Source organism: Squalius cephalus (genome assembly GCF_949319135.1).
Source record: "Squalius cephalus genome assembly, chromosome: 25".
Classification (NCBI taxonomy): Eukaryota; Metazoa; Chordata; class Actinopteri; order Cypriniformes; family Leuciscidae; genus Squalius; species Squalius cephalus.
Genome location: NC_137146.1, coordinates 22,047,448 through 22,073,562, shown reverse-complemented (window position 1 = coordinate 22,073,562; position 26,115 = coordinate 22,047,448). Strand labels below are relative to the sequence as shown.

Sequence of the window (26,115 nt, the reverse complement as noted above, 5' to 3'; positions counted from 1 at the left end):
CCCAAGTGTGGCCCCTAGTGTCAGTACGTCGACACAACATCTCGCTCCCTCCATCATGGAATGGAGGTTACAATAGTAACCATGATGTTTTTAGAGGTTTTGAGTGTTAATGGTAAACCTGCAGTCTGTGGTTGTCCTGATATAACAGTTTGGTGAATCGGCACTACAAACCTAAAAATGAACCGTTTAATAAATAATTGCTAGTTGCTGCAGAATAATGTGTTGCCAAATTCATATTTATATTCTTAAAGGGATACTTCAGGATTTAGCATTAAGCTTTGTATTAGTAGAAAACCTGTAGTATTTTCGAATTACCATGCTTTCCACCCTCATATCCCCCTGAGAGGAGAGATTTATGTATTTTTTGTCTGGAAAAAATCCTCCGATGACACAAAAATCGTCATTTTGCGTCATCGGAGGATTTTCTGCCCTGAGGCTAAAGACTACAGCCAGTAGGAGGAGCTGTTCCGCATGTTTTCAGCCCGCCCATACAGGGTGGGATCTCACTCACAGAATGTACACACAGTCAGCCGTCTTTCTTTGGAAGCTAAGCTAGCAGGCTCTTGTTCTGTGAAGAAAGCTGAATAGTAGGAGAAAGCTGAGTAAGTAGGGGTTACATCCATAGATATCATATAAAGGCTAGATGTCTTAAGGCGGAGTCACTTCCGGCATCACCGGTGGCCATCTTAGGACAGGGCTCTGTGAATTAAGGTGAGTGAGCAGCACGCACACAAATCCTCTTATCTCGCTGAAATCTGGACGGATTTACAAACGGTTTGGTTTCTTACAAACGTTATTAACGTGGCTATAATTCTGAATGCTTAAACATTTTGAACATAATTATTCATATGTATGCAGTATAATAGCTACATCTCTGACGTTTATAACAAACCAACCCGTTTGAAAATCGGTAGAAAATTGAGCAAGTTATGGTTATTTAAAAGTACATGCACCATGTTATGAGTGAGCGAGCACCCTGTTGTAAGATGGCCGCCGTGTGCGGATGTCGAGCTCCATTGGTCAGCAGCGCGGACGAGACATCTAGCCTTTATATGATATCTATGGTTACATCCTCCTTTTCCCTGACTTGTCCGGCGGGCGAGATCGTTCAAAATGTCCGGGATTCGGCTTTTGCTGTCTGCGGTCGCCATTCATTGTTTACATGCACACCTCTCGTTTCAATCTAACTGAATTCATTCCGATCGGTGAATCTGAATGTAGTGTTTACATGAACGCCAAACAAGTGATCGGTTGATGTGCGTTTTAACATTGCTAAGAAAATTCCCGCACCTCCGTTGCGAGACCGGCACGTCTCAGTAATGACGCCACCGGCCTCGCGCTGTTCTCCCGCGGCCGTCAGCCTCGTCCTGCTCGCCACAGTAAACGTGATGAATGGCGACTGTAGAACGCAAAAGCCGAATCCCGGACATTTTGGTCGATCCCGAAATCCCAGGCAGACTCGTCACGGAGACTCACTGGTAGCCTAACCTTGTTTTAAACTGCGCTCTCTTACCAGTAGGCGTGGCCTCGTAGGGCAGCAAAGCAAGTGCATTCTGGGAGTTGTTGTCTTTCATCCACATGAGCCAAAAATACATTTTCTGGCTTTTCTCAGGAAGCTCCAAATTAAAAAATTTCTTCACATTTCTTCTACATAAATTACCTATTTTAAATACACATTCATCTTTCCAGAGGTGAAGTATCCCTTTAAGTTTGTATATCTGTGCAGTATAAATGGTTTGCAGTGTTTAGTACAAGCCGTGTGTGAAATGGGCAACTTAGACGTCCAAAAAGGGCAAATCATCAGAGCCCGTTTAACAATAGCATTTGTAACCTTAACCATCCAATTGTGTGTTTTAAGAACATCAGTCTTTATGACCATGACTGTGTACAAAGCATGGCAAGACTTCATCAGCAAGGAAGAAGAATAGAGGACAAATACCGAAAGTGCATGATAGGGACCGTCAAACACTAAGGATTGTGTCCAAACAACACAGAACAACTGCAGCAAAGTGACAGCAAACCTCAATATTCACACACCACGTTTCCACAAAAACAGACCACAGAAAACTTCACAAAGCCAACATCGATGAAAGAGCTGCAATTGTTTAAAATGGAATCTCAAAGGTAAATTTTGGTTTTCACAGGTTTTTAAGTTATTTTTGTCCATGCAACCCTTTAACAGGCTGAAATTAAAATAGAATGCCTGAATGAAAAATTGAAACATCATGTTGTCTCAGTACTTTCAGGAACTGGATTAGATAAAAAAATAGCAGTATTCACGTTGGAAAAAGAGTAAAAATCATTTTTACAGTATGGTTTCTTTGGCTTCTGAGCAGCCAAAACTGTATTAAGGAAAAGCAAAGCACTACCCTGACTATCCAGCAGGGAGCGCCAAATGAATGGCAAATTGCACGTTAATGGTAGTTAACTGCAAATTGGTGAAAATTACAATAAAAAAAGATCACGTGTTTGAACAATAGAATAATCCCTAATCTTTCCATTTATTTTTAAAGTAATCATGATATAGCTAATTGGTGGTTACTTGCATTTTGACACTGAAGAAAAAAAGAATATTTTCTTTTAAAAAAAGAGCTCTGAGATTTACTTGCCAAATTGCTTGACAAAAATAGTAGCATAAATCGGAATGCAGTGTAGGAAATTTTACAACTGAGAGTAATTAAATAGTAAAGGGTTCACAGAGAAAAGATTCCATTTTTCCATCCATGCTTGCCTCTCTTCCTCCATCTGCATGCACAGGAAGTTGGACACAAATAAGAAGGAAATCTGGAGCCACTAGAGCTCTAAAGCCTGGTGCATTCATTAAGTTATTCATTGTCTTATTAGGCGTTTCTATACCTTCCATGGCCACAGGTTCAAGAAACAAGAGAACTTTCCATGTTTTCTTTTTATTTATTAAAACTTAATCAGATCTTTATCTGCCATCTGTTTTTATAACAAATATAATATACCAGTCTCACAACACCAAATGACCATTTAAAGGGTTAGTTTACCCAAAAATTAAAATTGTGTCATTTACTCACCCTCATGTCTTCCCATACCTGTAAGACTTTCATGCATCTTTAAAACACAAATTAAGATATTTTAAATGAAATCTCAGAGCTTTCTGTCCCTCCATTTACAGCTACACAACTATCACTTTGCTTTCAAAAAGTTCATAAAGAGACCATAAAACGAATCCATATGAATCGAGTGGTTTAGTCCAAATTTTCTGAAGAGAGACAAACACTTTACAGTATATGATGAACAGATTCAATGTAGGCTTTTATTCACATAAACATTCATCAACACATAAGTTGTGGTAAACGGAAGCTCAAGCATGCTTGAAGTGCTAGAACCAACGAGGTTCATTCTCTTATGTTATGCAGCACGTTTGAATTCAGCAAGAACCAATGAGGTTCATTCTCGTGTTACGCAGCACGTTTGAGCTTCTGTGGGAACCAATGAGGTTCATTCACGTGTGTTACGCTGCACGTTTGAGCTTCAGCAAGAACCAATGAGGTTCATTCTCGTGTTACGCAGCACGTTTGAGTTCAGCAAGAACCAATGAGGTTCATTCTCGTGTTACGCAGCACATTTGAGCTTCTGTGGGAACCAATGAGGTTCATTCACGTGTGTTACGCAGCACGTTTAAACTTCAGCATGAGCCAATGAGGTTCATTCTCGTGTTACGCAGCATGTTTGAGCTTCTGTGGGAACCAATGAGGTTCATTCTCGTGTTACGCAGCACGTTTGAGCTTCTGTGGGAACCAATGAGGTTCAATATCTTGTTACACAGCACATTTAAGCTTCAGCAAGAACCAATGAGGTTTATTCTCGTGTTACACAGCACATTTGAGCTTCTGTGGGAACCAGTGAGGTTCATTCTTGTGTTACGCAGCACATTTGAGTTTCAGCAGGAACCAATGAGGTTCATTCTCATTTTACGCAGCACGTTTAAACTTCAGCAAGAGCCAATGTGTCACGGTTTGCGGGTTTGCTTGCTCATTCTGTGTGTACTGCGCTGATCTGATTGCCTATCAGCACCAGCTGTGCTGACGAGCGATCAGATCAGTCGCAGGTGTGTCTCAATTATTAGTGTGTTACTCATGTTCTGTGTCAGATCGTTTTGGTTGCTGGTTCTTGTGCTGACATCTGTTCTGTGCAGTTCTGGTCCTGCTCTCGGTTTGCACGGATCTCCTGTTTGACGTTCTGCCTGAGCTGTGGTCTGCCTGTGCTGAGGACATTCACGGCACGTCACTTCTCCTCTACCCTGCTTGGATTCTACTCTACAGTTCTCGTGTTTCCAAGGACCTGCTGGGTGCCCGTTATTGCCAGCCATTGTGTTTGTTCTACTGACTGTTTACAATAAACCTTATTTTGACTTGCTACTGGATCCGTTGTATGCTTCCTGACACAATGAGGTTCATTCTTGTGTTACGCAGCACGTTTGAGTTTCAGCAAGAGCCAATGAGGTTCATTCTTGTGTTATGCAGCACGTTTGAGTTTCAGCAAGAGCCAATGAGGTTCATTCTCGTGTTATGCAGCACGTTTGAGCTTCTGTGGGAACCAATGAGGTTCATTCTCGTGTTACGCAGCAAGTTTGAGTTTCAGCAAGAACCAATGAGGTTCATTCACGTGTGTTACGCAGCACGTTTAAACTTCAGCAAGAGCCAATGAGGTTCATTCTCGTGTTATGCAGCACGTTTGAGTTTCAGCAAGAACCAATGAGGTTCATTCTTGTGTTACGCAGCACGTTTGAGCTTCAGCAAGAACCAATGAGGTTCATTCTCGTGTTACGCAGCAAGTTTGAGTTTCAGCAAGAACCAATGAGGTTCATTCTTGTGTTACGCAGCACGTTTAAACTTCAGCAAGAGCCAATGAGGTTCATTCTCGTGTTATGCAGCACGTTTGAGTTTCAGCAAGAACCAATGAGGTTCATTCTTGTGTTACGCAGCACGTTTGAGCTTCAGCAAGAACCAATGAGGTTCATTCTTGTGTTACGCAGCACGTTTGAGTTTCAGCAAGAGCCAATGAGGTTCATTCTCGTGTTATGCAGCATGTTTGAGCTTCAGCAAGAGCCAATGAGGTTCATTCTCGTTTTACGCAGCACATTTGAGCTTCAGCAAGAGCCAATGAGGTTCATTCTCGTGTTATGCAGCACGTTTGAGTTTCAGCAAGAACCAATGAGGTTCATTCTTGTGTTACGCAGCACGTTTGAGCTTCAGCAAGAACCAATGAGGTTCATTCTTGTGTTACGCAGCACGTTTGAGCTTCAGCAAGAGCCAATGAGGTTCATTCTCGTTTTACGCAGCACATTTGAGCTTCAGCAAGAGCCAATGAGGTTCATTCTCATGTTACGCAGCACGTTTGAGCTTCAGCAAGAGCCAATGAGGTTCATTCTCGTGTTACGCAGCACGTTTGAGCTTCAGCAAGAACCAATGAGGTTTGTTCTTGTGCATCAAGCATCAGTCTGTAGGGTTGATTTTATGTTTGCTGATCAATGTTTATATGTAAATTAAAGTCTAAATTCAATCTATTCATCATGTAAAGCGATTGAGTCTCTTCAGAAATGTAGGACTAAACCGCTTGATATGAATTACTTGCTTGGACTCTCAATGGAGGAACAGAAGTCTCTCAGATTTCATTAAAAATATCTTCTTTTGAACGAAAGTCTTACGGGTTTGGAAGGACAGGGTGAGTAAAGGATGACATTCCATTTTTTATTTTTGAGTGAACTAGGCTAACACTTTAATACCAACGATCAAATGTGTATTTGAAGAGAACAAAGAGTCTTAGATCTAAAATAAACACTGACATGAGTTTATTGTCCCCAGATATTTAATTGTCAAATTTAGGAGGAACAGGGTTTCACACTGAACAACAAACATCTTGGACTGTTTTAATTGTATAAGCCTTACTGAAATGTTCATTCATGCACAAACACTCTTTTCTGCAAGAAGACCTGCCACATCACCACAGCAAAACAATAAAACACTGCAACAAATAAATAGATAATTAATTGAATCTTTTACATATTATTTCCACGTTGATATGTTTCACTTTTAAGCAAGACAAAGTTGTCCACCAAACATTAACATATTTTACTAGCTACGGCTGTGATATATTTATTGCTGTTAAAGTCCCCCTGTAGTCAAAAATGTTATCCCTTAAAACTCATCTTTGATCACCAAAATTACATATATAAACGTTTTTTTCCTGTTATTTATTTTTTATTTTTTAACGCCTTAAAATAGTTTGAATGTACAGTAACTCTACACCCTTGCTTCATTTAATATACACAGACCCATGAATATGCAAATAAGCCCCACCTCCACTCACTCACTCCAGCTCGGAGATCCACTCGGTCAACTCATATAGTCGATGTTTCATAATGGTAATGCGTTTTATGAATCGCATAAAAACATCAAACACATAACGGTAATTAATATGATTTTTTTGAACAACTTAGGATGTGGAGAAAGGCTTTTAGCTATATTGCTAAATGTGCCTGATTTTTCATATCAACAGAAAAATATATATAACCTGGCTTCTCTCGAGACCACAGTTAATGATATGCAAAAGACTGCTGGCACATTGACGTGATTGGTTACAAGGTAGCGATTTCAGTTCGCATTTTCGAGACTGTCTTTGGTTCACTGGAGTTTTAAGGAGAAAATACTCAGCAATGGTGTTGACTTATGACTTTGCACATGGTTTGTCTTAAAGCATATTAAAAACACCACATGACCACAAACTCCACACTTGATTTTCACCACAGGGGGTCTTTAATTCAGTAACAGGATGTTAACCCTTACTCTGTTAAATGTTGCTTTTTTATGACTAGCTGCAATGTGGGATCAACTTAGAGCCAGTTTGACTCAAGTTTGAGATATCCCTGAAACCATCAATTTCATCTGCCCCTTCAAAACAACACAAATACAGTAGAATATTTTGTGGAAAGACACAACAAGTGCAGAATTACATCAGCAGGGAAACCACAACATTCATTAGTGTTTATCTATAGATCCATCATGTCATTTAACCATAAAGGCTAGGCTTACTGATTGTTTTAGATGTAAATGCAGGTTTTCATGGTTAGCTGTGATGGCTAAGCTTGTAAATCTGGAAATATTAAACATTTTAAACATGTAAAAGTCATGAAAATTTCTATAGTGAACATACGTTTTATTCCAGTTATGCTCTGCTCTAGCTGTGACTCTTTTTGAGTGCAGTCAGTAAAATGATTCAAAATAATTAATTAGGCAGTTCAATCTAGATTTCCAATCATGATTCATTACAGATTTTCATTTTGGTCACTATGAGCATAAGACTTTTTACACGTTGGTTGATTTAAATCCATCTAATACAACCATTACATCCATTATAGTTGATAGACTGTTTTGAGGGACTGTTTACAGAAAGTTGGGCAATAAATCTGGGAGAAAGGCTTACAGAACACCACATCTCAAAAACACCCCAGAAAATGTGCATTTAGAGGTCAGGGGTCACATTTTACAAACACTTCACCAGACAGCACTGCTCCTTAAGATGACAGGGTGAGAGAAGATCCATGCAGAAGTGGGAATTGATGATATTTGATGGAGTTGTAGTAGCTCATTCATCAAATCGACCCTCCAGGATACTCTCGAAGGAAAACGGGACAAACTTGAAGCCCTGTCCTGTGTAGAATTTGTTCTGGAACTCCACCCTAAATGACAGGAAAAACAGGACAAAAGAACACAGTGTCAGAGCAGGACATTTAATACAAAAGACACCTGTGGATTCCTGTTGACAACATTGTACTTGCATCTTTATTTATTTAAAGTATGTTTGTGGTAATTTCCTCAAAAGAGAAAGGGTGTTGAAGTAAAAGAGTGAGAATCGGGGTTGGGTTGTAAGACCATATGCGGATTGTGTCAGCCGTCGGGAAGTCTGCTATACTGTGGCAGCTATCAGTGGCCAAAATGTCTCTCATGCCCTCTCAGTCATACACGCACTAGCAGCGTTAAAACACACATACACTTGGAAAACATAAAATGTCTCCTATGCTCACTAAGGCAGCATAGTTTAAAAATATTTGTATAGTTTAAAAATATATTTGTTTAAAAATACAGTAAAAACAGTGAAATATAATTTGTATTTATACTAACGGTTTTGTAATATATTTTAAAATGTACATTATTCCTTGTTTGGGCAAAGCTGAATTTTCAGCATCGTTACTCCAGTCTTCAGTGTCACATGATCATTCAGAAATCATTCTAATTTGCTGATTTGGTGCTTAAAAAACATTTGATTCTTAATATTTTTCTGAAAACTGTTTTTTCCCCGAAATTCTTTGATGAATAGAAAGTTCTGTTACTTTTGAACAATTGAATGTGTCCATGCTGAATAAAAGTATTGTTTTCTTAAAACCAAACCAAGGGCCAGAGTTACTAACAGCTTGCACCAGCTCTTTTTGGCATTAAAAAACTATTGTCAGGGTTTACTGAACACACGCAGTGAAAAATTAGCGCTGAAAAGGCGTGGACAGGGTTATTTTTGTGGCTGACCTTATTGCATATGCATTTGTAGGAGTTTCCCTTTCAGACGCAAAATTTATGGGAGAAATGTATTTAAATGAATCATGCAAGGTGATTTACTAAGGTTTGCGCTAGTCAATTTACTGGTATTTGCGCCATTATTCAGCCACAGATACCTCTCAGTGCTGACCAAAGCACCCATTGAACGACCAATAGCACGGACCGTTTGCTTGGTCGCACGGAGGGACAAATGCATATCGGAGGCAACTCGTAATCCATATCGGATTCAAGAGATTTGCTGTCCTCCACCTGAGCCGAAGAGGCACCAGGGTCGAGCAAGAGGACATCCGGATCTGGAGAGAGTGCGAGCGATAGGGACGGACCTGTCTCTCGCCCCTCAGCCTGATCCATATGGGAGCCCCGCATGATGGCAAAGCGGGTGTTGGCCCTTGAAAGAAAGCAAGGCGAGTGCGTAGCATCTTAACCATTCACAATTCACAATGCTCGCACTCGCCCTTCTCCAATGTAAGGGCAGCGTGCTCCTCCCCCAAAACAAACAAAGCAATACTGGTGTGTGACAGTACAAAGGCACAGTGCGCTCACCACACACCAGCTATAGGTGGAGATGAGAGAGAGTGATAGAGCCAATATAGTGGATGGGGATTATTAGGAGGTCATGATTGGCAAGGGCCAATGGGTGGAATGTGGCCAGCAATACTGGTGTAATACACACACCGTTTGCTTTGCACATTGCAATTTTTTTCCCTTTTCTCTTGTTTGACAGAATGAGAGGATAAAGAGAATTTTCTGTGCACTGCCTAGTGAAAACTAACTCCTACCATCTCACACACACACACACACACACACACACACACACACACACACACACACACACACACACACACACACACACACACACACACACACACACAGTATGGTCTGAAGACAAAAAGACCTGTCGATGCACCAGTGGCACATCTAATTATAGCCTCTGACGAGCGCACATTTTGATGACGTCACTGTTCGAGGCTATAAAAGTCAATTCCATTGACGTGTTACACACATATTTCACACAAAAGTGTTCCCAGAGCACTGAATCAAGTGCAGCATTAAAGGGGTGGTTCAGGATTTTCGACATCGGACCTCATTTTCAAGTAAGTCTGGTTGTTATTCATCAGTGGAGACAGTTTTCAAAAAAATTCATCCAGTCCTTACTTTTGGATAGTTCGCCTATGCTAGGCTAGCGCGAGTCAACGGTGCACGTTAGCCTGCCATTAAAAACAGTTTTACCCACTCCACAGTACACCAAAAACAAATATATTATAACGCCAGACTATCAATGTAAATGTCTGTTGAGAGAATAATGTTAGAAATCAAACTACCCTTTCATCACATTGCATTAGTTATAATTTGTTCCCTGTATTTATATGCAGTCTACAGCAGCGGCGGAGTTATATTTGGTTACCTAGGAAACCGAGAGAGCCGGTCCACATAACAATCACGCAAGTGTATTACCTGCCGCAGATAATTGAGATACAAGAGTACTTTGATTTCTAACATTATTCTCTCAACAGACATTTACAACAGACATTTACAACAGACATTTACATCGATAGTCTGGCGTTATAATTGATTTGTTTTTGGTGTACTGTGGAGTGGGTAAAACGTTTCGGTTACTAACGTAACCTCTGTTCTCTCTAGAAGAGGGAACGAGTATTGCGTAGTTACTACGCTACGGGAAAGCCTTTCTTTCTCGAGATACTGAAGCCAAAAATTATCCTTAATTTTTATAATCTTGTCAACGCAGTGCGGCAGCCTGCAGACCTAGGGCAGGCTTACTAGCGTGCCCATTGGCTGCCCTGCGGCAACTGCAGCAGCCTACCGCTGAGCCCTTGGCGTGACGTCACGACCAATGAGCACGCTTGGCGCGCTTAATGCGTCACAGCCCGCGAAAAGGGGTGTGGCTTAGCGTATAAAAGCGGGGCTCGGAGGCTGCTTCTCTGGTTTCTGTCGCATGAAGCGAATGAGCTCGTGGCGCGAGCACGGCGGGCTACGCAATACTCGTTCCCTCTTCTAGAGAGAACAGAGGTTACGTTAGTAACCGAAACGTTCTCTTACGAGAGGTTCTCTCGTATTGCGTAGTTACTACGCTACGGGAACACCCTTGTCAACGCCGTGCGCGCCCAGCATCCACTGAATGAGTCCCAGGGAGAGCCCGGGGAACGTGATAGCAGAGAGCCGGGCGGCCCACAGAGGGCTAGCGCCGTACATAAGCACACACTAGGGGGTTAGGAGCGGCACGGCCGGTCCGAACTGACAATTCCCTGTATAGTGCAGCTCAACCAGTAGAGCTAAATCACACAACGTAGCCCGCGCACAGATAGTGGGCTGGCATACGCGAGACTTAGACTGATAACACTTTCGCCTGCAAGGCGGGAACATCCAGGTTGTAAAACCTAACAAATGTGGAGGGGGAGGCCCAGCCTGCCGCTGCACAAATGTCATGAATGGGAATCCCGCTGGACCACGCCCACGACGAGGCCATGCCTCTGGTGGAGTGAGCTTGAATGCCCAATGGGCACTGCAGGTCTTTAGACGCATAAGCAGCAGCAATAGCGTCCACTATCCATCTGGACAGGCTGTGTTTCGAGGCGGCGAGACCCTTGGTGCGCCCGCCAAACGAAACAAAGAGCTGTTCCACCACTCGTTTGACTGAAGACAGTGCTATCAGAAAAACGGTTTTGAGCGTGAGGTATTTCATATCCACAGTTTCCAAGGGTTCGAAGGGATGCGCTTTCAGGGCCTCCAAGACCAGTGAAAGATCCCACATAGGAACCGAGGGGGGTCGCGGGGGGTTCATCCTCCTGGCTCCTCTAAGGAAGCGGATGACGAACTCGTTCCTTCCTAATGCGCGGCCCAGCTCTGAACAGAGAGCGCTGAAATGGCCGTGACATAGACTTTGAGCGTGGAGGGGGACCTGCCCGCGTCCAGTAACTCTTGAAGGAAACACAGTACTCGCGATACCCCACATGTCTGTGGATCGAGCCCCTTAGCAGTGCACCATCTGTTAAACACTGACCATTTCGACATGTAGAGCCGCCTCGTAGAGGGGGCTCTAGATTGTATGATCGTGTTCATGACCCCGTCTGGCAGATCAGCGTGTAATCGTTGAGGCTCCACGCATGCAGAGACAGCGCTCTGGATGGGGATGCCATATCGAGCCGCGGGCTAGAGAGAGAAGGTCTCTCTTCACCGGTATCGGCCAGGGGGCTGAGTCTGCCAGCTGTATTAGATCCGGGAACCAAGCTTGGTTCTCCCAGTATGGGGCTAAGAGGAGCACTGTGTGGCGCGCTTCCCTGATTCTCTTGATGACCTGAGGCAGCAGAGAGACCGGGGGAAAAGCATACAGCGGGCCGCTGGGCCAGGTCTGGGCCAGCGAGTCCTCGTTCTTCGAGAAGAACTCTGGGCAATGAGCGTTGTCTTTTGACGCAAAAAGGTCGACTTTCGCTTTGCCGAAACGGCGCCACAGTGACTGGACTGTTTGGGGGTGTAGAGACCACTCCCCAGGGGGAACGTTGTCCCTGGACAGTCTGTCGGGGCCCTCGTTCAGGTGGCCAGGCACATGCGCGGCTCTCAGCGAGCGCAGAGTGCTGAGCCCACACGAGGAGGCGTTCCGCCAGGGTGCAGAGCGTCTTTGATCTGACACCGCCCTGGCGATTCACATAGGCCACTACCGATGTATTGTCCGTGCGGACTAGAACATGGTGACCGTGGAGGAATGGGAGGAAGTGTTTGAGCGCTTTCTCGACCGCGAGCATCTCTAGACAGTTTATGTGTAGGAGATTCTCCTGGTCTGACCAGCGGCCATAGACCGGTCTGCCTTCGAAGAGCGCTCCCCAACCTAGGTTGGAAGCGTCTGTCGAGACAACTTTCCGGTGTGAAATCACTCCCATAGTCACTCCTGTGTGATACCATTCGGCTGCCAGCCAGGGCTGCAGGGCTGAAATGCAGCTCTGATTCACTTTGACTCGCAAGCCGCCGGCCGCCCAGGCTCGGTGGGGCACGCGCGCTTTCAGCCAGCGTTGAAGCGGGCGCATGCGCAGTAAGCCCAGCTGGAGCGCTGCTGCAGCTGAGGCAATATGCCCCAGGATACGCTGGAATGTCCTCAGCGGAACCCGGCTGCCTATTTGGAGGGATGCGGCGAGGAGGCGGATGCGGCGCGCGCGCTGCTCCGACAGTCTGGCCGTCATAGCCACCGAGTCCAGTTCTATTCCAAGAAGGAAATTGACTGACGGGGCGATAGCGAGCTCTTGGTCCAGTGACCGAGAGACCCAGATCCTCCAGATGGCTAAGAAGCGCTGTTCTGTGAGACACAAGTTCCGTCTCTGACAGCGCTAGAATAAGCCAATCGTCCAGATAATTCAGTATTCGCATTCCCTGTTTTCTCAGGGGAGCGAGAGCCGTGTCCATGCATTTCGTAATGTACGGGGTGCCAAAGACAGGCCGAAGGGCAGGATTGTGTACTGATATACTCGACCGTTGAAGGCGAATCTCAAGAATGGCCTGTGACGGGGAGTTATCTGGATCTGAAAATATGCGTCTTTTAGATCGAGAGAGATAAACCAGTCTCCTGGGCGAATCTGCGCGAGGATTTTTCTGGTTGTGATCATTTTGAACGGCCGTCTCATGAGGGCTTTGTTCAGATGTCTCAGATCTAAAATAGGTCTTAACGCTCCGTCCTTCTTGGGTACGAGGAAGTAGCGGCTGTAAAAGCTCGACTCGCTCAGAGAAGGATGAACCTGTTCTATAGCCCTTTTGCGCAGCAGCTTCGCTATTTCAGCTTGAAGCAGGTGCGCAGCTTCTGAACTCACTTTCGTCTCCGTCTGTGCTAGAAAGCGCGGAGGGCGACGAGCGAATTGAAGCGAATAGCCGTGTTTTATAGTACTCAGCACCCATTCTGACGCGCCCTGAATAGCTTCCCATGCTTCCGCATGCATAGCTAGGGGTCGAATGGTCTCTGGGTTCAGATCGCCGCACTGCGCGGGATTGGGGAACCTGTATCAGAGAGGATGGAGCGGCGTGCGCGCCGCTGGTGCTCGAACACGGGGGCTGGTAAACAGTATTGGCCGGCTGTACAGCGTTCGGTAGCTCGGTCCCAGAGGATGGAGCGCGATTTGCTGACAAACACCCCTGGCGCGAAAGCGGCGTGGGGATTGTAATGTCTAAAAGTGAGTGCGCGTGCACGTGAGCGGGCGCAGAGTTTACACTTATGACACGGCCAGTGTTTGGGAGCTTAGAGGGTGTGCGACCCGAGGTAACTGAATGGCAGAGCGAGCAGCGGGTAGGTGTGAGCACAAAGTTGTGGGCACATTTACTACACTTAGTACTCGAGCGGCTTGTGTCCGCTTTATGAGAGAGCGCTCTATGCGCGTTACCATGGGGACCATGTTTGTGTGAAGCAGTGAGCACATGGGAGTGGGCACATTTTCTACACTTATGACACCTTCGGCCAGAGCCGGAATGTTTGTGAGCTTTAGAGGATCTGCAACCCGGGGTAACTGTGTGATAGAGCGGGCAGCAGCTAGGTGTGAGCACAGAGTTGTGGGCACATTTACTACACTTAGTACTCAAGCGGCATGTGTCCGCTTTATGAGAGTGCGCTCTGTGAGCGTTACCGGGGAGACCGTGTTTTGTGTGTAGCAGTGAGCACATGGGAGTGGGCACATTTTCTACACTTGTAACACCATCGGCGTTATAGATCAAATGCTTTGATGGCTCATATGTTTAGACGCTCATAAATACTCAAGCACCATCCTGTGAGATGCGGGTTCGCTTTCTGTATGTAAGAAAGCTGGCCGCGAGCTCGGAGAAGCCAGCAGAAAAAAATATTTTTCTGCCGCCAGAGCCGGATTTGAACACGGTTCTCCAGTGCAGAAGCGTAATATTCTGCCACTGAGCCACAGGGGCACACATGAGCTTCCAGTTGGTGCGAGCATATGACCGAGCGTCGTGTTTCGGCGTTTGTTTGCAGGCGCGCGTGTATTAAAACAGGCCCGTTTACTGCAGCATTAGTATTTCCAGCCGCCTGAACTTAGAGGGGACTGAGAAATATTTATCCCGTGAGATGCGGGTTTGCTTTCTGTATGTAAGAAAGCTGGCCGCGAGCTAGGAGAAGCAAGCAGAAAAAAAGTTTTTCTGCTGCCAGAGCCGGATTCGAACACGGGTCTCTGGTGCGGAAGCCTAATGTTCTGCCACTGAACCACAGGGGCACACATGAGCTTCCGGTCAGTGCGAGCATATGACCGAGCGTCGTGTTTCGGCGTTTGTTTGCAGGCGCGCGTGTATTAAGACAGGCCCGTTTACTGCAGTATTAGTATTTCCAGCCGCCTGAACTTAGAGGGGACTGAGAAATATGTATCCCGTGAGATGCGGGTTTGCTTTCTGTATGTAAGAAAGCTGGCCGCGAACTCGGAGAAGCAAGCAGAAAAAAGTTTTTCTGCTGCCAGAGCCGGATTCGAACACGGATCTCTGGTGCGGAAGCCTAATGTTCTGCCACTGAGCCACAGGGGCACACATGAGCTTCCAGTCAGTGCGAGCATATGACCGAGCGTTTGTTTGCAGGCGCGCATGTATTAAAACAGGCTCGTTTACTGCAGTATTAGTATTTCCAGCCGCCTGAACTTAGAGGGGACTGAGAAATATGCGAGGATTGGAGGAAGTCCGGCCTAAGCGGGACGAAATCACTCTCTCTTCCTCCTTTCGCCGGTGCTCGTGACGTCCGCTCTGATATCCCTTGAGAACGGCGCAGTTGCGCGGCTCGAACAAAGGGAGAGAGAGCGGGAAGATGTCATTATGTGCTGTGACATTGTTTGTTTGCAGGCGTGCGTGTATAACAACAGGCTCGTTTACTGCAATATAGATATTTCTAGTCGCCTGAGCTAGGAGGGGACTGAGAAATGTGTGAGAAACGGAGGTGGCCGGAGAGTGACGCGCGCGACCGAGGCGCGGGGTAGCTTTCTTATAACGTAAAGGAAGCCAGCCCGTGACCGTCTACTTCTGACATCCCTTGTGAGCGGCGCCTTGCGCGGCTCGAACAGAGGGGGAGAGGGCGTGCGTCATCCGGGGGGGGGGTAGCTTCCTTGTAACGTAAAGGAAGCTATAGCCCGTGACCGTCCGTTCTGACATCCCTTGTGAGCGGCGCCGTTTGCGCGGCTTGACAGAGGGGAGTAACCAGCTGGTCTGCTTCACCCCCTGATGCGACGGCAGTGCGGGCAGAGGCCGGCCGCTGCGCGTCGGTGAAGGGCGGGGGAGAAGGAGAGAGCGAGGCTCGCGGGAGGGGCTCCGGCGAGCGCTCAGCTATAACCACCGGCTCGGAAAGCCTTTGAGAGCGGCGTATTTTCTTACACGGCCCGGAAGAGGCAGCCGGAGAAGGTGGAGGATCGTGAAACATGGCGAGTCGAGCCCGCAGGGTCGACATCGGCAAGTCCTCACACTGTTCGCAGCCGCCCGTGAAGGGCGCGGGCTGCGTGGTCGAAACCCAGGCAGAGAGCGCAGATCACGTGGCGGTCTCCGTCGCTGAGCGCGGCTCTGCACGAGCCACAGGATGAGCGAGGCATTTGCAACAACGCCTCGCGCTCTTTTAGATGCAAAGTGTGTCGCGGGGCGAACACACAAACACATACAACACAGAGCAGTAAAAGGATATATTCGCCGGATAGCGAAGCAGGCAGGGAAAGCTGAAGGCGGCGAAGGCGGCCGGCGTCCTCAGGCTGAGATCCTCGGCGTGCTGGTCGCTTGTTTCGACGGCGGCTTCCTCAGAGAGCAGCGATGCGTAGAGCTTCGCTGAAAAGACAGAAATCAGAGAAGCAGCCTCCGAGCCCCGCTTTTATACGCTAAGCCACACCCCTTTTCGCGGGCTGTGACGCATTAAGCGCGCCAAGCGTGCTCATTGGTCGTGACGTCACGCCAAGGGCTCAGCGGTAGGCTGCTGCAGTTGCCGCAGGGCAGCCAATGGGCACGCTAGTAAGCCTGCCCTAGGTCTGCAGGCTGCCGCACTGCGTTGACAAGATTATAAAAATTAAGGATAATTTTTGGCTTCAGTATCTCGAGAAAGAAAGGCTTTCCCGTAGCGTAGTAACTACGCAATACGAGAGAACCTCTCGTAAGAGAACTGTTTTTAATGGCAGGCTAATGTGCACCGTTGACTCGCGCTAGCCTAGCATAGGCGAACTATCCAAAAGTAAGGACTGGATGAATTTTTTTGAAAACTGTCTCCATTGATGAATAACAACCAGACTCACTTGAAAATGAGGTCCGATGTCGAAAATCCTGAACCACCCCTTTAAGTGTAGCTTTCGAAAGGGAACACTAATTACCATAATGGTGAGTTCAAACAAAAACATTTTAGGAAAATCAACATCAATTTATGAAGTCATCTTATGTGATGTTCTCTCATATTTTTCACTTGTATTGACAATTCAACATTCAAGATGACTTTGGTAAATGAGTAAATGCAACTAGAGAAAGATAACTGCAGAAGTGGAGGAAATGAGAATTTCCCCCTTTTTTTTCTTGACAAAAAGGCACTCAAAACAATCAATTAATCTTAACTTGTGTTCTCTGAGTAACCAAGGCATAGTATGTGAATAGTACAGATTACTAGAATTAGAATTATACTAGAATAGACTACAAATAATTTACGACATTAAGTAAACTAAAAAGTGTTAATTAGAACAACTGTTGGATTTACAGTGTATCAGTTTAAATCCTATATAAAAAAATATTATACATTATAGTTAGACTGTAAAACAAATGCACAAAGCGCTCTTTTGACATCCTCAGAAAGTTCTGTGCAAAGATCATATCGACTTTCTTTTCATATAAGCATTTTTGCCTTTTTAAAACTTTCATATCATTAAGCTCTGTGGATAAATTGTTTTTTTGGGCTATTTCTCAAACTTTGTCTATAGTGGGAACATTTTTCAATTTCTACAGGTTTATCCGAAGATAAGGAGTGAAAAGCTGTAGTCACACATTCCGTCACTATCAGCAGCTCATAGATAAGAGTGTTTAGATTTGCAGTGTAGAGAACATATTTTTGAACTGAAGGTTGAGATTTTGAGAAAGGTAATGTCCAGACACAAACTGGGGGAAGCTTTTAAACATCAAATGGAACTGGAAAATGATTTTATATTGGAAAAAATAAATAACAACAGAAAGGAAACATTGCCTCCTTATTTCAGATGTTCATCCTGTTTGTGTGTGTTAGAACATTTAAGAGTGGAGGAATTTCTCACTGCTGTGATAAATATTTAAGTCAAGAGAGAAAAGACTCTTCCATCTTTCCGCACATGGAACAAATAAAAGCACCAAGAGTGCAGAACTTTATTTGCCTCCAACATGCATGTGGAAAGCTTTGAAAATGGGTCGGGCCGGGAATGATATTGAAATGCCACAATTAAAACTCTCACTAAAAGTCATTCTTACCGTGACTATAGCATTCAGAAAGCTGCGTACTTTAACATATCACCTCGCAAGGCAATGAATGAAACAAATGAAATATAAGATAAAATAACAAGCAGATGTCATGAAATAAAATTTTGCTCCATTGCAATACAGCAGAACACCGTTTTATGTTTCATTTCATGTTTCACCAGGTGTTATGTGTATTATCTTCTAGTGTTACAGTATCAACAATAAATGTACATTATATTTTAGCTGCAGAAACAGTTTGCTGATAATGATCAATGTATATTTACTATATATATATATATATATATATATATTGCACTGGGTGAAACAATGCCTTCAGATTTAGGTATGTGTTATTCCTCTAATTAAATCTGTGAAATAATATCTGAAGTATGTTATCTGCAGTAATATCTGAATGTTTGGGCAATGGAAAGGCAGTTCTGCCTTGCAATAATAAAATAAAACCAGTTATCAGGACATAAAGTTATAGAGGAAGTGATATGTTTCCTCTTCACACTCTTTACCTCTGTTGCACATTTTAGAAGGATGACATAAACTAGACTTTCAAATATTAACAGAAAAGTGTGGCGAGGATAGATAGATAAAAAAAACAGTTATAGAAGAGACTAATCCTCTTAGCTGTTCCGCTCCATTCATTCATAGATTTTTTGCTAACATCATTTCAATCATGACAACATAGATAAATTTGGCATGTTAAAGGATATGACAATGTTAATGTATTTGGTCTTGGTGGACTAGATAAAAGACTTTATACAGTGAGGAAAATAAGTATTTGAACACCCTGCTATTTTGCAAGTTCTCCCACTTAGAAATCATGGAGGGGTCTGAAATTGTCATCGTAGGTGCATGTCCACTGTGAGAGACATAATCAAAAAAAAAAAAAAAATCCAGAAATCACAATATATGATTTTTTAACTATTTATTTGTATGATACAGCTGCAAATAAGTATTTGAACACCTGTCTATCAGCTAGAATTCTGACCCTCAAAGACCTGTTAGTCTGTCTTTAAAATGTCCACCTCCACTCCATTTATTATCCTAAATTAGATGCACCTGTTTGAGGTCGTTAGCTGCATAAAGACACCTGTCCACCCCATACAATCTGTAAGAATCCAACTACTAACATGGCCAAGACCAAAGAGCTGTCCAAAGACACTAGAGACAAAATTGTACACCTCCACAAGGCTGGAAAGGGCTACGGGGAAATTGCCAAGCAGCTTGGTGAAAAAAGGTCCACTGTTGGAGCAATCATTAGAAAATGGAAGAAGCTAAACATGACTGTCAATCTCCCTCGGACTGGGGCTCCATGCAAGATCTCACCTCGTGGGGTCTCAATGATCCTAAGAAAGGTGAGAAATCAACCCAGAACTACACGGGAGGAGCTGGTCAATGACCTGAAAAGAGCTGGGACCACCGTTTCCAAGGTTACTGTTGGTAATACACTAAGACGTCATGGTTTGAAATCATGCATGGCACGGAAGGTTCCCCTGCTTAAACCAGCACATGGCCCGTCTTAAGTTTGCCAATGACCATTTGGATGATCCAGAGGAGTCATGGGAGAAAGTCATGTGGTCAGATGAGACCAAAATAGAACTTTTTGGTCATAATTCCACTAAACGTGTTTGGAGGAAGAAGAATGATGAGTACCATCCCAAGAACACCATCCCTACTGTGAAGCATGGGGGTGGTAGCATCATGCTTTGGGGGTGTTTTTCTGCACATGGGACAGTTCGACTGCACTGTATTAAGGAGAGGATGACCGGGGCCATGTATTGCGAGATTTTGGGGAACAATCTCCTTCCCTCAGTTAGAGCATTGAAGATGGGTCGAGACTGGGTCTTCCAACATGGCAATGACCCGAAGCACACAGCCAGGATAACCAAGGAGTGGCTCTGTAAGAAGCATATCAAAGGTTCTGGCGTGGCCTAGCCAGTCTCCAGACCTAAACCCAATAGAGAATCTTTGGAGGGAGCTCAAACTCCGTGTTTCTCAGCGACAGCCCAGAAACCAGACTGATCTAGAGAAGATCTGTGTGGAGGAGTGGGCCAAAATCCCTCCTGCAGTGTGTACAAACCTGGTGAAAAACTACAGGAAACGTTTGACCTCTGTAATTGCAAACAAAGGCTACTGTACCAAATATTAACATTGATTTTCTCAGGTGTTCAAATACTTATTTGCAGCTGTATCATACAAATAAATAATTAAAAAATCATACATTGTGATTTCTGGATTTTTTTTTTTGATTATGTCTCTCACAGTGGACATGCACCTACGATGACAATTTCAGACCCCTCCATGATTTCTAAGTGGGAGAACTGGCAAAATAGCAGGGTGTTCAAATACTTATTTTCCTCACTGTATATAGAAAGACGGTGCACTCATATTACTTATGAATGGGAGAATGTGCAACGCGCAATATGGTGGAATAAGTCCAACCATCTAAATAAGAGAGCAAATCGCTGATTGATAAAGTCATCGCGTCACTGCAACTGCTGTTATAAACTCCAGTTACTACTGAAACAGTCTGTGTTCTGTGATGCGCGCTTATGACTGCGCATATTCAATGGCTGCTCCAGCCTGAAAAAAATATGCTTTTTTAACAGTATTTGATAACATTTATGGGACAGTTCATGTAAGATTTTGTTGCTGATTTAACTGTGAGTTCGACAAGCAGTTTTTGGGATTTCAAAGATTCCTCCATTCAAGTAGTTTGGACTTGGTCTTGGATGCCAGGAATAGCTGCCTGGAGGCATTGCAAATATGGCCGCCTTGTGAACAGACTTTTCTTGAAAGGGACTTTGACTAGATCTGGTACGCATGCTTCTCTCGCTGCTGCAAAGCAAATATGGACTTGCTACTGGCAATAGACACACAAACATGCTGCCGTGAGCATGTAAGACATGCTGCTGCTGCATGAATAGGCAGATCTAGACAGGTGGAGCTGGGGGAGGTGGAGGGTTTTAGAGCAATTCTAAACTCTATTCTGAACCAGAATATTTAAATGTTCAACAAGCAATGTCATTGGCTGCAGAAGGCCAAGCAGCTTGTGCCATGTAGTAACCCAGCAAGCAATTTTGCATTTAAAAGATGTCTAATAGCCGTCCAAACACAGCCCAAACATCTAGGCTAAAACAAGACAAAATTTGGGCTGTCAGTGAAAAATTTAATAGACGTCTAAACCATTGCCCAAGAATAGACTAGTCATCAATTAGATAACAAAGAAATTAAATTAATGAAGAAATGAAAAAACAAAACCACCTTGTAATCACTGTTTGTGTACTTTGCTTACATGATAGAATGTAAAAACGGCATGTAACCTATATCGGGTCTATAGTTAACCTAGAGGGTGAAATGATGAAATTATGTGTTTGCTATTGTAAAGAACCTATCAGTCTGTGTCATCTAGAGTTTCATGACTGAACAAGACATATAGTTCAGGTGGTATTTTAGAGTGAAGTCTTCATAAAATCAACAAAAATGTTAAAGATCAATTGTTTAAATTTAAAATAAATTCAGTATTTCATTTGTTGGTTTGTGTATCTCACCAATGCAAGCGCAGAGCATGCAGGAATGCAGACAGTCCCTCCATGATGAGTAAGATGCACACTGTTAGTGTAGCAAAGGCAGAGAAAATGATCGACAAGGCAAAGAATCCGCCACCGCTCCGAGAGGACAGCCCAATACGCATCACCATTCCCCAAAGAACCTCAGATAACTCTGATATACAGAAAAAAGAGAAAGTTATATTTCAACAAGTCAGTGGATATGCTGTGGATATTTGTGTGTGTGTGTGTGTGCACTTACGAGCATGAGCCAAACTAAGGGCCCAGAGCCGCAGGTACGAGGCCGTGTTGGAGATGCAGCCCAAACAGTACTCTATAGTGTGAATGGCCTGATGAACAGCCATATCTCCAAAGTTAAACTGCAGACAAAAAGAGAAAACCAGAATTGGGTCAATAATGATCTTTGAATGTAGGAGCCAAAAAAAAAAAAAAAAAAAATTTCTGTTATTTAACTTGTACTTTGTGCTTTAGTTTACCATGCTCTATGTACATGCAATGTTTATCCTATAAAGCCATCATGTCTCTTCAGGCTGCTTCTACATTAATCCGGATACATTTGAAACCTGTTTCGTTTCAAAATGCTCTCTGTCTGCATTTTCCAAAAGTTTATCGTCCACACTGAAACATTGGAAGATGCTTAAAATAAATCATCTTACTGTGAATGCGTAAAATGTAATAAAAGACCAGACATAATAAAATTCTCATGCTATTCTTCTGGCAGTATCCCTTTAATAGCAAAATATCTCATCACTTACTGGTGCATTCAGGTCCTTCTCAATCGCCACTCATTATATGGTCTAAAACTCAATTGCCCTTATGTTTTGCCACAGGACAGCAATTGCGAGTACATTTTCTGCTATCTTTGCAGGAATATAATACGAAGATTTTACAATGTAACGTATCTTTAGCAAACTGTGAAAGTGAATAGCACATACAGGTACCACTGTTTTCACAGTTCACACTACAACACGAAAACAACGTTTTATCCACTTGAGAGAGCATTTTCAAAAAGGACAAAAATGTCCTGTCTCAGTGTGGATAGAAGGCCAAAATGAAGAGAAAAATATGCTTTTTCAAATGTATCTGGATTAGTGTAGACGTAGCCTCTGAAGACTTGGATTAAACCACTCAATTCATATAAACTTCTTTTAAAATCTCTTTATGAACTTTTTGAAGCATCAAAGTTTTGCTTGCATGGACTTTCAATGAAGGGTCAGAAATCTCCCAGGCTGAAGATGAACGAAAGTCTAATGGGTTTGGAACAACACGAGGGTAAAGGATAACAGAACTTTCCTTTTTGGGTGAACTATTCCTTTAAAGTTGCCTTTAAACTGCCCATTTGTGATTAATAAACCTGAAATACCGACATGTGACTCATTGTTGGATCCGACTGCCAAGATTATATAAGTATTTAATTAAAAATGCATAAATAGTTTAAAAAATACTTACAATAAGCAGTATGAAGTGTATACTATGCAGAATTCAGAGAGAAGTAAGCTAGTATTCTTTTCAGAACTTATAAGGTCTCATTTACATTTATGTTTATCCATTTAAAAAAAGTGACTTACACTGCACTGATAGTATACTATATTTTTATCAGTTCATACATTCCCTGCGTTCCAGACTCATTACGTTGCTAGTGCCATGCTATACTGTTTGAGCTACAGGAACGTAATAAAACGTTATATTTGTTATATTTATTATTCAAATTATACACCCACTTATATTTGCACACAGCTGAACATTTTTTGTATGTTTTTCTGTGCATATATTATTTTAATATTCTGCTCTTGTACTTTCTACAAGTACTGGAAGCTTCTTAACTGAAGTGAATGTTTTTGCGAATGTGAGCATACTTGGCCAGTGAAGTGTTATCAGATTCTAAAAATGAGCATTAGAAGGAACACTGGCTTCGTAATTCATCTTCACTTTCCATCATAATATTTTCATATTGCTTAAGCTGCATGGAGTCATTAGTGTTGAGAACAATAGAGCTGCGATGATTGTGATGTCAGTGATCTCAGTGTTTCCTGTCTTTTTTCTTCCACATTCGGTCTAAAGTTCACAGATCCTCTTTTGTCAAGATATGAGCAGTGTATTTACACAAACACTGTTCTATGAAGAGTCTTTGATGAAGTTTATTTCATAATAAAAGTAGAAGGCTGAAATGGACCTGTATCCCATGACCCTGACAAGCAGTTTGGACTTTGGAGACAGGATGGATGGAAATTCAGAGTACTATATATACATACTATACATACTTATGCATGCTTGAATATGCATGACAAACTGTGCTGCGTTCCAGTCCACTTTTAGACACGCACTTGCGAACTTCCCAAAGCACTTCCCCTCGGGGGAATCCCCGCCGCCATTTTGAAGTGCGTTCCACTTCGTGAAGTGGACGAGGGAAGTTTATATGGACAGACCCTCGTTCCCTCGATTTTGACAGAGGGAGCGAGTCTACTTCATATGTACACTTCAGGCACCTATATGTCCCACAATGCAGTACGATTGTGACGTCACCACAAATCTCGTCTAATCACCACCACAACAAACAACTCTATGATATATTAATTATATATATTTTTTTTTTATTTAAAACAACCCACACACACACCTATATACATTTGGATGCTGCATTAAACAAATTCTTAAAGGGAAAAAAATGTAAAAAATAAATCAACTCTTTAGCTGATTCCAAGTGATCAAGGGCTTAGGACGTTCCAGTTCAGCCCATTGCAGTTTCCGCCAGTAGTGGGCACTCGTAAGCAATGACGTACATCCGAGTGAATGAGACGGAGGGAAGTTAGCGAGTGAAGGGCATGACAATTTTGGACTGGAATCCGAACATAGCCTAAATGTATGGACAGCACTTCAGCTGGAGTCCATCAATATGTCCAGGATGTTCCTGCTCAGGTGGTCAAAGTTTCTGTCCAATAGAAATAGGTCTTACTCTGCAACGTTAGCGATACAATTGAGGGAACATTGATGTCAGGTGTGTTTATCACGAAGGAAAACACAGGACTGATCATTCCTACTTGTAAAGTTTGGCTTGGCAGGAGCTGGTTTCCCTTTTCCACTTGACTCTTTTGTCAAGCATGCCGAATGGCACAAAAGCCATCATGGAAAACCTGACGTAACACTCTCATTGTTCTATCACAGAGGTGTGTTATCAGGATATCTAAGGAACCTGAAGTCCAAGGCTATTGAGTGACTCATAGTTTGTATTAACACGATATCAAGCAGACTATATAATTTTAACAATTGAGTGTAGAAATAACTGTCTCACTAAGAAACAGCAGGTAAGTGTATCCAAGAATGATCTTTCCATTCATCTACCATTTTTTTCTCTTCACTATCGCCACCCACTGATAAGGCATTCGATCACATCCTCTAGATCACAGACGGCGGAAATCATTTTGCTTGTTTTCCCAATTTTTTAAAGAATTTAAATTATGAAACTCTAGAGTAAATTTGATTGAGGTTAGGATTGACATCCACATCCGTTACATAACTTATTCTTTGCGGGAAGCGTAACTTGTAGAGATGTGTGTATTGTAGTACTGCGGGATGCAGACAGGCCCTTCTCAGTTTTTAGTCTTTTTGATTTAATTGCTTGAACAGAAACAATGTTTTCACCGTTTGATTGGACACGTTTTTGAAAGAGATTTCTATTTTGAGAAAATGACTTAAATTCTTTGAGTATATTTTATATTTAAAGTGCGTCTAAAATTATGAGAAGCTGTTCATTTGAATAAATCATTACAATTTTGTTTGAATTAATATCCTTTTTATGAATAAATTATATATGAGAAAGATTGTATGCAAATATAACAATACAGAAATGTCTCTTACCGGTTCTTCCTCCGAATGCTTGAAAAGAAGAGAACAGAATTTTAGATAAACAAATCAGAAAGACTAGTATCAATGTTTCTAATTCAATTACTGTGGAATTAACGGTGATAAATTCTAATGCATTCCACTGAGAATGATTGGAAAGGCAGATCAAAGGTTACACATCAGACAAATAAAAACTGCAATCTGTTAGGAAACTTAAGTGGAAACACTACTCACAGGTGTGTGATGTATGTGCATAGCATTCTATACTGCACCTATACTGATAGACTGCTGTTATGGAAATATTCAGATATGTGCATGCAGGATCATGCCCTTATGTTTGCACTCATTTTTCCATCTCAGTAGATGAGGATCTTACACCACAAACAATCAATGCCATGTGTGGATAATACCCGAGACTCAGTCATAACTCATAATCTTCATCATAATCATAAATTACAGACAGATTCAATTACGATGGCCATAAATAATTACTGTTTCAAAACAGTTTCAAAACTACAGTGCATTCCAAAATGACTGAATCCCCATATGGCTAACTTTCTGTTCCACTGTGTCTAAAACAGACCACACATCAAGTGATGACACTAACATTTAATAATAAAAAAGGCAGCAACTATTTGCACTAAGTGCAAATAACAGTAGTTGCTATTTACATAGTGACAAGTGTACATAGCAACAAAAAG

The 26,115-nt window shown here is 43.0% G+C and overlaps 1 protein-coding gene across 5 annotated transcripts in view; it reads right to left on the bottom strand.

The window, feature by feature from the left end:
• Positions 1-5,800: 5,800 nt before the first annotated feature.
• atp6v0a1b (ATPase H+ transporting V0 subunit a1b) overlaps positions 5,801-26,115 on the bottom strand; it is a 41,918-nt gene continuing 21,603 nt past the window's right edge. For 2 of the 5 annotated variants that reach the window (XM_079863810.1, XM_079863812.1), the window contains exons 19-22: positions 25,430-25,447; positions 21,816-21,933; positions 21,557-21,728; positions 5,823-7,708 (exon numbers count right to left, since the gene is read on the bottom strand). In XM_079863810.1, coding sequence (XP_079719936.1) covers positions 7,615-7,708; positions 21,557-21,728; positions 21,816-21,933; positions 25,430-25,447 — 402 coding nt within the window. In that variant the 3' untranslated portion in view covers positions 5,823-7,614. Of the gene's footprint in view, positions 7,709-21,556; positions 21,729-21,815; positions 21,934-25,429; positions 25,448-26,115 lie in introns of all 5 variants that reach the window. The other 3 variants (XR_013820240.1, XR_013820241.1, XM_079863811.1) reach the window with 2 other exon arrangements.